The 14,712-nt window shown below is 45.2% G+C and overlaps 1 protein-coding gene across 1 annotated transcript in view; it reads left to right on the plus strand.

Moving 5' to 3' along the window:
• Positions 1 to 14,712, plus strand: part of HSD3B7 (hydroxy-delta-5-steroid dehydrogenase, 3 beta- and steroid delta-isomerase 7) — a 67,680-nt gene that overhangs the window by 9,269 nt on the left and 43,699 nt on the right. Inside the window, exon 3 of the mRNA XM_082244346.1 lies at positions 2,453 to 2,561. Within this exon, the coding sequence (XP_082100472.1) occupies positions 2,453 to 2,561 (109 nt within the window). The remainder of the gene's footprint in view (positions 1 to 2,452; positions 2,562 to 14,712) is intronic.

Consider the following 14,712-nt stretch of genomic DNA (forward strand, 5'->3'; position numbering starts at 1 on the left):
AGTGCATTATCTCTTAGACAGGTTTATTAAAATAATAGATTAAAAATACTCACAAACGAGTTTCTTGATAAAAAGCACATCAAATAGATATAAAATCCTCAGCAACAAGATCGGGTTTGAATCGTCCCCTGAAGCTCGTGTGTGAGTATTTTTAATCTATTATTTTAATAAACCTGTCTAAGAGATAATGCACTAGGCCGGTGCGCCCTTTTGTTTGTTGTCGTTTATAGTGTTTTCCGGACCACCCTGGTCCAGTGAGGGGCTGCAAGGCTGAAGTATTATCAAGTTGCCGTGTCATCTGTTCTCATCTACAAGCCTACAGTCAGGTTTGATAAGAGGACTGCACCACTCAGAGCGCAGGGAATAGTTGCTGCATCGACAGTACATTTGCTTATATGTTGCACTGCATTATATGTAAATGTTCTAAATAACTATTTGTTTATAATACATTTCTAATATAGTTGGAATAGACACTACAGGGTGGTCCACGGTATGCCATGTGCCATATGAAAATGCATTGCCTTAAGGCAGCCCAATTATTTTAATAAGCATGCAGCAATTTCGACAGCACACAGCAATGCACGTTGTGCTGTGCTGCAACGTACTTGCATTGGGAAGATTTGATGGTGTGCTACTTAGAATGAATGGCATGTGATTGCATCAACACTTGTAACGTGCATCACTGTGCGCTGTGGCATCCACACCAGCAGAACAGTGTGAACCCAGCCTCAGGCATTTAAGGCTGTTTTTACTATATTGGTACTTGCGTGCCATTTCCTAGGGCAATAGGGTTAGAGGGGCAGCACTAAGCCTTGACATTTCCCATCTGTTATAACTTTTTCCTATTATTTCTTCTTCTGTTTCCCTCAAAACATTTGGGTGAACTAAAGAGAACTTTAAAAGGAAAAAAGGAATGGTGTGAAGGGGATATTGGAAGGACTAAGAAGGTCCTGTTTAGTTCAGGAACCATGAAAACCTCTTATCTTTTCTGGTGGTCAATTATAAAGTAGTAAGCCTCCTACAGTGTACCTAGGACAGCATGTTTTCTAAATTTGGCCCTGCAGGTATGATCTGACAGCCCTGCGGTATCTGAGTTTTCATGTCTAGACCTTATGCATACAGACGATGAGAGGCTGCACATATGCCCACTGTGACATTCTGGGGTTTTTTTTTTGGTGCCTGTGGAACCGCAGGTGTTGTGTACTGCCTGCCATACAATTGAATGGCTGTATGCCACTGTAATTTTGTAAACACTGATGCGCCTGGGTTCGGAAAGCGCCCAGAGTTTTGCACTGAGCATATTTTTAGCCTCTCACCACCCATGTGCACAAGGTCTTATTGGCAGGAGAGCAGAACAGTACAAACTAAGGTTGCCATTATTGTTATCCTAAAGGGTAGCAATAGATTTGGAAGTAGTTAGTAAATCTGTGATGTAAAAGTGGATGGTTAGTGAAGTCTGTCTCATATCTAGGGGGAGATTTCTATATGTATGTTGGTGTATCTAAAGCCAAAACGGTTTTTGCTATTTTGGATAAAGTAGTACTCCTGTGAGATATAATCATTATTAATATTATTATTTCTGTATATATCTAACTAGGGACTTCCTGCCCTGTAGATACAAAAGGGGAGAGAAGAAATCTCCCCAGAGTTGATAAAATGCCCACAGACAGATGGCACTACAACACGTGTTCCCAGTGGAAGATTTCCCCTCTAGTCCTGTTCTGGTGATAAAACTCAAAATTGTATATTTTCCCTCCCCTTCAGTCCCAGTGACAATGGTCACCAGCACATATAGAGCGGGTAAATCATTCCAATGGGGCACAGACAGCACTAAACACCTGACTAAGGTTTGGCTTAAAGTGTTACTAAACCCACAAAAGTTAAATCAGCCTGTATATGCAGTAGAGAATGTTTGTTATACTCACTGTGGAACTTAAGGGGTCAATCCTCTTCATTGTATATAAAGGCTGTGTGATCCTGTCTTTCTGATCCTCCCCTTCCTCCACTGTCCCCAATCCATCTCCTGATGGAAAAGAGCATTAGGGGACAAGCTGCACATGCCCAGTTTGTGTATTGCTAAAGAGGTTTTTTTTTTTCTTGGGAGAGTGCATGTGATTAGCACAGGACCAATCAGCACTTTCCAGACAGAGGTCAGGGATCCTTCAGCCTTATAGGACAATCGGGGGAAAATGAAAACCCCTCCTACAAGCTTTAACCAGACACTGATAGAAGTCACTAGACTGCTATAAACTGCTGAAAAGAAAAGGTATTTAAAAGTTTAGATTTACTAAATAATTGCATTCCCATGTTCTGTGTACGGTGGGAGACTAGATATAGTGAATGCAGGGTCTTGGGTTTCAGTGACACTTTAGGATACATTTTATGAGTGGCTACAGGGTTTACCTAGAAAACAGAACTTCTACATTTTAATTTTTGTTGCTTTTATTTGCAGGGACAGAAAATATTATAAAAGCTTGTTTGGCCTCTGATGTCCCCTACTTACTCTACACAAGCTCAATAGCTGCAGTTGGACCAAACACAAATTTAGATCCTATGGTGGGGTAAGGCTTTAAAAAGAGTATGTTTTAGCTATCATTGTACAGATCGCCTTTTTTTTCCCCCAATTCTTTGATTGCATGAGGTGGAGATTGAGATGTCAGTACCCTGCCTCTCCAACATGTCCAATCAGAGATACCTTGTATTCATAAAAAAAAAATACAAGGCATTCAGCAAATGGTAGTGGTGCAGATTGAGCGACCCCCTGCTGCTATTATGCAGAGAGGCTGTTACACAATACTTCTGCAATAAAGCAGAACTCCAAGCAAAAGGTTTTTTTAATAACTCTCATGAGGTATATGCCAACCCAAGGATAATTGGCCTTTATCACTTACAGTTTCATAATTGCTGGATAGAATAGCTTTCACAATACTTTCAGAGCTGTAACTATGATAGCTGCAGCTCTAATATACAGGAATCGTAATGAAGTTTACCCGTCCCTTCTTTCCCATTGTTCGTTCACAGAACACCTTGTATTCTGTAATCACAGTGCTCCATTCACAGGTGCTTTTAGCTGGCCTTCAGTGGTTAATCTAGAAATCTCTGCATTTTTATAAAATAAAAAGAAAATATAGAGAAAGCATGTGAAAATGTAAAAGTCACAATCAAAAACAACAGGTTTACCCCAAACTAAAATCTACATTTTCCTGGATATTCATATTCTACATGTAGCACCCTACAGGTAGGTGCTAGGTAAAATATATACTGGGCCTTGTCTGCCTAACAGCAGGGCTGTGATTTGTTAGGTAGGGTGTCAGGACTTCCAGATGTGCCTGCTGAGGGGAGAAGTATCCCTACTGGCTCCTGTGAGAGGTTTCTCATAGGGCAGTGTGGGAAGCCCAATCAGGGGACACATCCCAGCTTGTAACTACCCCAGAAGGCAGATTAGGCTGCAAAGGATTCTGGGAGTGGGTATAAGTTTGGAGGAAGTGTGTGACAGGTTGTCTTGGTGGGAGCAGAGTCCCAGGAAGGAGAGGGCGGCTGCCTGAGGAAAGTGGATGTCTCGGGGTGTCATCTGAGTATCCAGAGAGTGCTGAGTTGAGCTGAGGGGATCCGGTGTGCCGAGAGCCTACGGAGAGAGAGAGAGAGAGGAGTCCAGTCCCAGGAAAGCCTACACAGGTCTGAGTAGAGTTGAGCGGACACCTGGATGTCCGTGTTCGACGGGTTCGGCCGAACCTTAAAAAAAAGTCCGGGTCCGTGTCCCGGACTTTTGCCGAACTTTTCCCGGACACCGAACCCCATTGAAGTCAATGGGGACCCGAACTTTCAGGCACTAAAATGGCTCTAAAACACCAAAGGAAAGGGCTAGAGTGCTGCAAATGGCAGCAAAACATAATTAAGAGCATGGCAAGTGCTCTGCAAACAAATGTGGATAGGGAAATAACTTAAAACAACAAAAAAAAAACAGAAAAATAAAACAATGTTCTTCATCTCTGAAGGACGAGGCCCATATGGAGTAGGAGGGAGGTTGAGGTGGTGGTGGATGTGGCGGTGTCATAGGCGTGCGCACAGGGTGTGCCAGGTGTGCCTGGGCACACCCTAATCACCTAGGGCACATAGCATTATCACTCTGTTTGCCAGTGAGGAGATGGGAAAGATCTCCCTCGGACCTGCTCTGCTCTATTTCTCTTTGCCAGCAGGGAGAGTAATGTATCGGGGCCATGTACATGTAGGCAAACACATGCATGTGCAGTGCTGGGACAAAGTCATCCAGCGCCCAGGGCGAACATGCAAAACTGCGCCCCCCCCCCCCCCCGGGTTGTGCATGACCAATCATTTTACCCATGCCTGATAACCACACTTGATAATTACACCTATGTATAGAGTGCTAAGGTCAGGACTGAATAATTTACCCCTATGAGGCATTTCATATATGCATGAATACGTACATACAAACACTCAATATATACATTAAACCACCAACTAATGTACCTGTCTAACCCAAATGTCTTCCCTGAATTTTTTTCATAATAAACGTTTAAATCCCAACTTCAGGAAAAAAAAAAAAAAAATCAACCCTTACAATGGGGCCTGAAAAGTCCCAGTATATTCCTAAGACTAGCATGTAAAAAAAAAAAAATGTTTGATATTCTCATTGTGTGTATGGGACTTTTTTATTCTAGGAGCAGAGGATTAGGGTAAAACCATTGAACCAGAATCGCACAGTGGTTTACACTGAGATCTGCAAATCTCTGGGGGGTGTCAATGTAAAGGTAATGATGACACTTTCAGATTGGTTCGCAGATTGCAGTTCAAACTGTGAAATGGTGCAGGAATTGGATCCCATAGGTGTGAACACCCATGCAATCCGATTCCAGTGCGAACCAAAAAAAAGGGCCCTGCTCCATTCTTGTGCAAATGGGATGCGATTTCAGCCAAAAAGTTTGTATGGCTGAAATCACATTGCACAGACATCGCATGTGATCTGCACCACAATGTGGTGCAAATCACATGCAATGTCTGGCATTGCAATAGTGTGATTCGGCACTTAAACTGGCACACATGCATAGGTTTTTTTTTGGTTTAGCCAGTGGGCTGAATTGAAAAAAAAAACACTTACAGATTCATCCATCCACACAAGCGGTGGATGAAGAAATCCCCTCCACGAGACGTATTCTGACGCTGGGGACTCTTCTCTGTCAGAATACACTGATCAGCATTGCAGCTAATTGGCTGCAAGCTGCTGATCGAACAAGGTTTTCCAGCAGGCTCCCATTCTACAGAAGCTCCCATTCTGACAGGCGGCCAACAGGCAAGGCCACACATAGATCAAAATTCAGCTGGTCCATGGGGGGCCGAACAAATTTTGTTTCATGTGTACCCAGCTTTACCTTACTCCTTGTGGCAGTAGGCTCTCTCCAGTGCTGTGATTGGTCCTTGGGAGCTCCTGGGTAAACTGTGACTGGGTCACACTCCAGCCTCATCATACCATACAGGGTTAATGTTCCTGTATGGTATGTGATGAGACTTTGGGTGGAAGAGGAGAGCACTGTAGCTGGCTGGAGAAAGTATACATGAGGCTATATCCTCCAGCACTGCAAGGGTGGACTGTTTCACTTTGCTGGAGTTGGGCTGCAACACATCACTTGTTTATGATCAATCTTTGAATAGGTTAGGAATATAATGGGACTTTTCAGGCTCCACATACTGTAGATGTATTCCACATACACACAGTATATCTTATTAAAAGGCAGGATTAAGATATAGTGTGTATGTGTGGATAACATCTACAGTATGTGGAGCCTGAAAAGTCCCATTATATTCCTAACCTATTCAAAACATTTTACTTTCTCTTTAGTAAACCTGCACTGCAAGGGTCAGTACAGGCTTACAGCACAGCATTGCACAGTAAAACAGGACAGGACAGATCGGGACTCACAGGAGGAGGAAATTCAGTCTGCTATCTGTCTCTTATCTTCAGCTTGAGGAGGAGAGGAGAGGAGAGCTCCGATGTCTGCTGAGGCTGCAGTGTAGTGTGCTCTGCTTGCTCCGCCCACCTGTACAGGAGCTCTCACAGTCCCGATCCAACCAGCCAGCCTGTACGAAACCTGTGCCCAGGAGAGTGTGTCTCTCCTTTCCAGCAAGGGGCGGGAAGCCTGCAGAAGGTATGGGCGCATTGTTGGCTCTGATTTTGGACATGTTTTAGCAACACAGGAGCTTAGAATAAAGGTGATTCTTCAGTGTTTTGGCGCCCCCTCCCACACTCCTCCCACACTCCGCCCAGGGCAGCCGCCCCTCCCGCCCACCCCTTGTACCGGCCCTGTGCATGTGTATTTAAACTTTGGGGTGCACACCCTAATGCAATAGGCTGCGCACACCTATGGGCGGTGTAGGTGGAAGCGGCGGTGGAGGAGGACCAGGGCCGGATTAAGAGCATCATGGGCTTGGTGCTGAGGAGGAAGGGTGCAGCCATGCATGCCTAATTCAACATGGGATGCTGTCTCTGAAGCCCATAAACACATCCATGCATCGGCAACTGTCCCTCCTTGTCCGGCCTTCGCGCTGTGTGGGGAGGTTCTGAGGGTGCTGCCTGGGGAAGCGAGCATAGAAGCCAGACTTCTGTGTTTACAAGTGACAGAAGAGCGGTAACAGTGAATATGGCCAACCCGGGGCCTATATAAAAGGTAGGGGCCTGGAGCTGCAGCTCCAATAGCCCCTATGTTAATCTGGCCCTGAGGAGGAGGACGAGGTAGCCAACACTGCTTCTTTTCACAAATTTTAAATGAGGGTACACCCCAAAAGAGTGAGAAAGAGCAAAAATGGAACAATGGGTGGGTAAGGTCGGTATCCATTGCTATTCTGCACAAGGTACGGAAAAGTCCCGTGGGATCCATGCCTGGTTCATTTTAATGAACGTGAGCTTGTCCACATTGTCTCTGGACAGGCGGCTGCGCTTGTCTGTTATAACGCCCCCAGCCGTGCTAAATACCCATTCAGATAATACACTGGCTGCAGGGCACGCCAGCACCTCCAAGGCGTAAAGGGCAAGCTCAGGCCATGTGCCCAATTTGGAGACCCAGAAGTTGAAGGGGGCAGACCCGTCATTCACTACATGTAGGCGTGTGCACACATACTGCTCCACCGTGTTGGTAAAATGCTGCCTCCTGCTAAGACGTTCCATCTGAGCTGCTGGTGCTGCTGTTTGTTGTGGCGTGCTGACAAAGCTTTTCCACATTTCGGCCATGCTAACCCTGCCTTCTGAGGTGCTGGCGGTGCCCTGGTTGCATTTGCGACCTCCTCCTCCTCCTCTGCCTTGTGCTTCCACTGTGGCCCCGCTGTCAGATGGGAATGCCAGCAGCATCGCGTCTACCAGCGTGCGCTTGTACTCGCGCATCTTGCGATCGCGCTCCAGTGAGTGAATTAAGGACGGTACGTTGTCCTTGTAACGGGGATCCAGCAGCGTGGCCACCCAGTAATCAGCACAAGTTAGAATGTGGGCAACTCGGCGGTCGTTGTGGAGACACTGCAGCATGTAATCGCTCATGTGTGCTAGGCTGCCCAGAGGCAACGAAAGGCTGTCCTCTGTGGGAGGTGTATCGTCCGTGTCCTCTGTATCCCCCCAGCCACGCACCAGTGATGACCATGAGCTGGCCTGGGTGCCACCCTGCTGTGAACATGGTTCCATCTCCTCCTCCAGCTCGTCCTCCTCCTCATCCTCCTCATCCTCCAGAACTGTGCCCCTGCTGGACAATTGTGTCCCTGGCGTTTGTGTGTGCAGGAACCCACCCTCGGAGCCCCTTGCGAATGACTGCCCTGAAAGCCTTGGAAATGTTACCTCTTCATCTTCATCCTCCTCCTCCTCCTCCTCCTCATCCTGTGCCACATCCTCTTCCATCATCGCCCGAATTGTTTTTTCAAGGAGGCATAGAAGTGGGATAGTTAAGCTGAGAACGGCGTCATCGCCACTGGCCATGTTGGTGGAGTACTCAAAACAGCGCAACAAGGCACACAGGTCTCGCATGGAGGCCCAGTTATTGGTGGTGAAGTGGTGCTGTTCCGCAGAGCGACTCACGCGTGCGTGCTGCAGCTGAAACTCCACTATGGCCTGCTGCTGCTCGCACAGTCTTTCCAGCATGTGCAAGGTGGAGTTCCACCTTGTGGGCACGTCACATATGAGGCGGTGAGCGGGAAGGCTGAAGTTACGCTGCAGCGCTGACAGGCGAGCAGCAGCAGGGTGAGAACGCCGAAAGTGCGCACAGACGGCCCGCACTTTCTGCAGCAGCTCTGACATATCGGGGTAGTTTTTAAGGAACCTCTGTACCACCAAATTCAGCACATGCGCCAGGCAAGGGATGTGCGTCAAACCGGCTAGGCCCAGAGCTGCTATGAGATTTCGCCCGTTATCGCACACCACCAGGCCGGGCTTGAGGCTCGCTGGCAGCAACCACTCATTTGTCTGCTGTTCCATGCTCCTCCACAACTCCTGCGCGGTGTGTGGTTTGTCCCCCAAACAGGCAAGTTGTAAAACTGCCTGCTGTCGTTTACCCCTGGCCATGCTGAAGTTGGTGGTGAAGGTGTTACGCTGTCCGGATGAGGAGGCGGTAGAGGATGAAGAAGCGGAGTAGGAGGAGTTAGGAACAGGAGGCAAACTGAAGCGCCCTGCAATCCTTGGCGGGGGAAGGAGATGCGCCAAACTAATTTAAAAGGTGTATCTCACACGTACCGATACAGACTATGCCGTAATTTAATTTTTTACACTCCAAAAGGGTGTATATTGAATAGCGGAATAGGAAAAATTTTATAATACGGTGTATCTCACATGTACAAACACAGACTAGGCCCCGATTACAATTTTTTGTACCCTAAAGGCAGGATGAGGAAGAGGAGTAGGAGGAGTTGGGAACAGGAGGCAAACTGAAGCGCCCTGCAATCCTTGGCGGGGGAAGGAGATGCGCCAAACAAATTTAAAAGGTGTATCTCACACGTACCGATACAGACTATGCCGTAATTTAATTTTTTACACTCCAAAAGGGTGTCTACTGAATAGCGGAATAGGAAAAATTTTATAATACGGTGTATCTCACACGTACAAACACAGACTAGGCCCCGCCGATTACAATTTTTTGTACCCTAAAGGCAGGATGAGGAAGAGGAGTAGGAGGAGCAGGCAGGAGGCAGACTGAAGCACCCTCAAAACCTTGGCAGTATGAGATGCGCCTCAAAAATTGTACCAACACGTACCGACACAGACTATCCCGCAATTTAATTGATCCCCAAAGGTTTTTATTGAATAGCGGAATAGGAAATATGATCAAAAAAAGTGTATGTATCTCACACGTACACAACCACACTAGGCCCCAATTACTATTGTTTGTACCCCTAAAAGGATGGATGAGGAGTAGGAGGAGTATGGAACAGGCAGCACCCTCAAATCTTCAGAAGTATGAGATGAACCTCAAAAACTTGGAAAGGTTGATCTCACACGTACCGACACAGACTATCCCGCAATTTAATTGATCCCCAAATGTTTTTATTGAATAGCGGAATAGGAAATATGATCAAAAAAAGTGTATGTATCTCACACGTACACAACCACACTAGGCCCCAATTACTATTGTTTGTACCCCTAAAAGGATGGATGAGGAGTAGGAGGAGTATGGAACAGGCAGCACCCTCAAATCTTCAGAAGTATGGGATGAACCCCAAAAACTTGGAAAGGTTGATCTCACACGTACCGACACAGACTATCCCGCAATTTAATTGATCCCCAAAGTTTTTTATTGAATAGCGGAATAGGAAATATGATCAAAAAAAGTGTATGTATCTCACACGTACACAACCACACTAGGCCCCAATTACTATTGTTTGTACCCCTAAAAGGATGGATGAGGAGTAGGAGTATGGAACAGGCAGCACCCTTAAATCTTCAGAAGTATGAGATTGTGTTCACTGTACCCCACAAAGATTGTGTTCACTGCACCCCAAAAGGATTTTGTTCACTGCACCCCAAAAAGATTGTGTTCACTGCACCCCACAAAGATTGTGTTCACTGCACCCCAAAAGGATTTTGTTCACTGCACCCCAAAAAGATTGTGTTCACTGCACCCCACAAAGATTGTGTTCACTGCACCTCACAAAGATTGTGTTCACTGCACCCCAAAGGATTTTGTTCACTGCACCCCACAAAGATTGTGTTCACTGCACCCCACAAAGATTGTGTTCACTGCACCCCAAAAGGATTTTGTTCACTGCACCCCACAAAGATTGTGTTCACTGTACCCCACAAAGATTGTGTTCACTGCACCCCACAAAGATTGTGTTCACTGCACCCCACAAAGATTGTGTTCACTGCACCCCAAAAGGATTTTGTTCACTGCACCCCACAAAGATTGTGTTCACTGCACCCCACAAAGATTGTGTTCACTGCACCCCAAAAAGATTGTGTTCACTGCAGCCCACACACAGCAAAATGGATGTGGATCACTGACACCTGCCTATCTCCTATCCCACACCACACAGCAATATCGATTGTAGTTTGTAGAACACACTTTCCCTAAAAATCAGCAAACGCTATCCCTAACAGGATTGATTAGAGATCGTAGATCGGGACTGAGTGCAGAGTGCAGAGTGCAGACCCCACCCCACACAGCAATATCGAGTGTAGTTTGTAGAACACACTTTCCCTAAAAATCAGCAAACTCTATCCCTAACAGGATTGATAAGAGATCGTAGATCAGGACTAAGTGCAGACCCCACCCCACACAGCAATATCGATTGTAGTTTGTAGAACACAATTTCCCTAAAAATCAGCAGCAGCCTCTCCCTAAAATGCCTACAACTCGCCCTGCCTAAAACACTCCGACCTGTCCCTCAATTCTATCCGGACACAAATGGTTTTTTCCTGCCTGTCTGTCCCTAATCAGCAGCCAGCACGTTGATGTGTGCTCTCTCCCTGATCTAAGCAGCAGAATGACGCCGCTGCGGCGCTGCCTCGAACTTATAAAGACTTGGTCACATGCTTCAGACGGCCAATCACAGCTACTGATACATTTGCAGGCATGGCTGGGATGGCTTAGGCACACCAGTTAAACGCTTGTTGATTGGCTGTTGAAAGCCCGCCATGAAAAGCGCGCCAAAGCATGCAAAACCCAGAAATAAAACGACCGAACACGGATTTTTACCCGAATATACAGTAAAGGGTCCGTGTCCGTGTTCGGGTAACAAAAATCCAATTATTCGGTACGAACACAAATAATACAGTCCGTGTTCGCTTAACACTAGTCGTGAGTACTGCGGATTGCCCCTGGGGGTTTGCCTGAAGTTAGAGGGGACCACTCCGGAAGAAGTTCTGGGATCCAATGTCAGCTAGCTGTAAAGAGGGTACCTATGTTGAGGACCCTGAAGTTGTAAAGTGGGTACCGGCAGTCTGGGCCCTGAATTGTACAGAGAGTGTAAGTAAAGCGACAGTTACACAGAGTTCTGCAATATGCTACCTCAAGCTGTACCAAGCAGGGGACAGTATTTAGTGACTTTCACAGCACAGCAGTGTCTACAGCTCTCAGTCTTGGATCTACAGGACTATAAGTCGGGGATTCAACACTTCTTCAGTTATACAGAGTGTTCTCAGAGTCAGTGATCATTGGCTGGCGTCATGGAAGCACCAATGGGCATTTTTCAGTAATAAAGTCCCACATGTAATTAGTTCAAGCCTCAAGGAGTATCCCACTCATTCCCTTCTCCTATCCCCTTTAAATTAAATAAAAACCACAAACAAAGATGCCAGAGTTGTCGCTGCTTCAGTTATCACACCCAGGGCCACAGCTCCCATGGGCTGGAGGGAGTACCGGTTCTAATGGCAGACCCACATCAGGCCACAGGCCTGGAAACCTTGCTACATAAATTTTTGCAAAGAAATGGGTGCTTTTTATGTACACCGATCATGAAAAGAGGATATAGGCTACCATTTCTATTTTGATCCCCCATTACTGATGTTTGGCTACAATGCCTACTGCACATGTGTCAAACACAAGGCCCGCGGGCCGAATCCGGCCCTCTAAACTATATCATGTGGCCCTCGCACCCAGGGGGAGAGGTGTGAGTGAGATGTAAAAGAGAGCTGAACACTGCACACTGTGCATAGTAAACCCCTAAACCCTACACGCTGTTTGTAACGCACTCCACAACACTGTCCCCTGTACATAGAGCACCCCTGAACTCTACACATAATGCACTCCTGGTATTTATTGCCCCTTTAGGATCCTCCCACTGTAGGTGCAATTTGGCCATACTGACCATTCGATGCGGTGCATCGGGGGGCATGGTTGAATTCCTGCACCTATTCTTTGAGGAAAAAAGCCCTGCATAAATGTATATAGTCTTACAGGTACAACCGGCACTTTGAGGTCAACCATAATGCTGATGCGGCCCACAATTTTAATTGAGTTTGACACCCCTGGCCTACTGTATTCCACTGACCCAGGACAAGTATAAAATTTAGTACATTTTGATTTCTGGCACTCACGCATGCTTTTTTTAAGCCCCCACACAGATAGGTGATTTTCAAAAGGAGTACACCGATTGCTGTCCATATACTTCTTTTGTAACAGGTGCTCTATATTTCCTCCCACACTATATTGTCCCATGAAGTTGTATTACCATCTGGCTCCAATAACTATTTTGCTAAAGCTAATGAAACTAGTTGTTCATTGAACTATGTCTGTATTGCCGGTCACTGACCCTTCAGAAAGAATGTAATCATTATGTTAAAGGGATTCTTCTAGCTAACATTTCCCCGTGTAACATAATGTGTTACCTAGCTACATAGGTTGAAAAAGACACATGACCATCAAATTCAACCACTTCTACTAAAAGAGTATCGGACATCTGGTTGAGCCAGAAGCAAGCAAAGAACCCTTAAAGTGTGTGGTTTAATTTTAATGTGGTGTTTTCTCCCTGGATCAATAAATCGCACTTTTTTTTTTCTGGTTTTTGTTTTTTATATAAAAATGTAATGTACTTAGAAATGTAAAAATGTGTAAAAATACATTCAAATGTAATATTCTTAATGTAATTTTAGGATGACATCCAAACCCTTATTTCTTAAATCTGCTAGAATCAATTCCCATCTTAGACAATTTCAAATGTTTACTGCCCTTACAGCAAAGAATCCTCTCTCTATGTAGAAAATAAATGCTTTTTTAGCTGTAAGGAATGTCCTTTCATAGGAATGTCCTCATGTATATAATACAGCACTATGCAAAAGTTTGAGGCGGGTGTGAAGAAATTACAAACATATATTGTAATTGTTTATTTTTATCAATTTACAAAATGCAAAATGAGTGAACTGAAGAAAAACCTGAATCTCGTCAATATTTGGTGTGACTACCCTTTGGCTTTCAACCAGCATCAATTTTTACACTTGCACACTTTGTACACTTGCACAAATTTAGGGATTTTGTAGGATTGGAGTCAGGTGTATGATTAACCAGTTATACCAAGAAGGTGCCAATGATTAATCAATTCATATATAGGTTGAAACACAGTGAAACTAAAACAGAAACAGCTGTGTAGGAGGCTTTAAAACTGGGTGAGGAACAGCCAAACTCTGCTACTAAGTTGAGGTTGTGGAAGACAGTTTCATGTCACAGGTCATACACCATGGCAAGACTGAGCACAGCAACAAGACACAAGATAGTTATACTGCATCAGCAAGGTCTCTCCCAGGCAAAGATTGAAAGCAGACTGGGGTTTCAAGATGTGCAAGTTCTTTTAAAGAAGCACAAAGAAACAGGCAGTGTTGAGGACTGTAGACCCAGTTGTTGGTCTAGGAAACTTTAATGCAGCAGATGGTACACCCAACTACTGTCTGGAGAAATCTGGCCAGAAGTGGTTTTAATGGAAGAATGACCGCCAAAAAGCCATGTGGACACAAGGCTAAGCAACTTAAATATGCACAAAAACATAGGAACTGGGGTTCAGAAAAATGGCAGTGGGTGCTCTGGACTGATGAGTCAAAATTTTAATTATTTGGCTGCAGCAGGAGGTAATTTGTTTGCGAAGGGCTGGAGAGCGGTACAATGAGTGAAGCATGGTGGAGGTTCCTTGGAAGTTTGGAGCTGCCTTTCTGCAAATGGAGTTGGAGATTTGGTCGGATCAATGGTGTTCTCAATGCTGAGAAATACAGGCAGATAATTATCCATTATGCCGTACCATTAGGGAGTCGTGTCATTGTGCCCAAATTTATCCTGCAGCAAGATAACGACCCCCAAACATACAGTCAATGTCACTGCAAACTATCGTCAGCATAAAGGAGTTCTGGAAGGGATGGTTTGGACCCCACAGAGCCCTGATCTCAACATCATCAAGTCTGTCTGAGATTACATACTGTATAGAGTAAATTTTGGTTAATCCCCTCTGTGTAAACGAATTCAGTTTTGTAAATCAGTCTTCATATTTGCCCCTTACCTCCTTTTTAGTTGCCATTCCAGATCCTCAAAATCTACTTCAAAATAAAAATCTGGAGCATTTTTGTATACTTCTGGCACTATTTAATGTTTTCAGGCTGGTACATTATTACTAGTTCATTAATTACTTTGTGTTGCCTGCGGTTGCTGCCTAAATCTAAGAACAAGAATGGTTACAAACATTAAAACACATCAAAATGACAACACCTAATGCCATGATTTGTAAGTCTCATCCACTTTAAACAGATGCTAT

The sequence above is a fragment of the Pelophylax lessonae genome, assembly GCF_965119305.1.
Source record: "Pelophylax lessonae genome assembly, chromosome: 2".
NCBI lineage: Eukaryota > Metazoa > Chordata > Amphibia > Anura > Ranidae > Pelophylax > Pelophylax lessonae.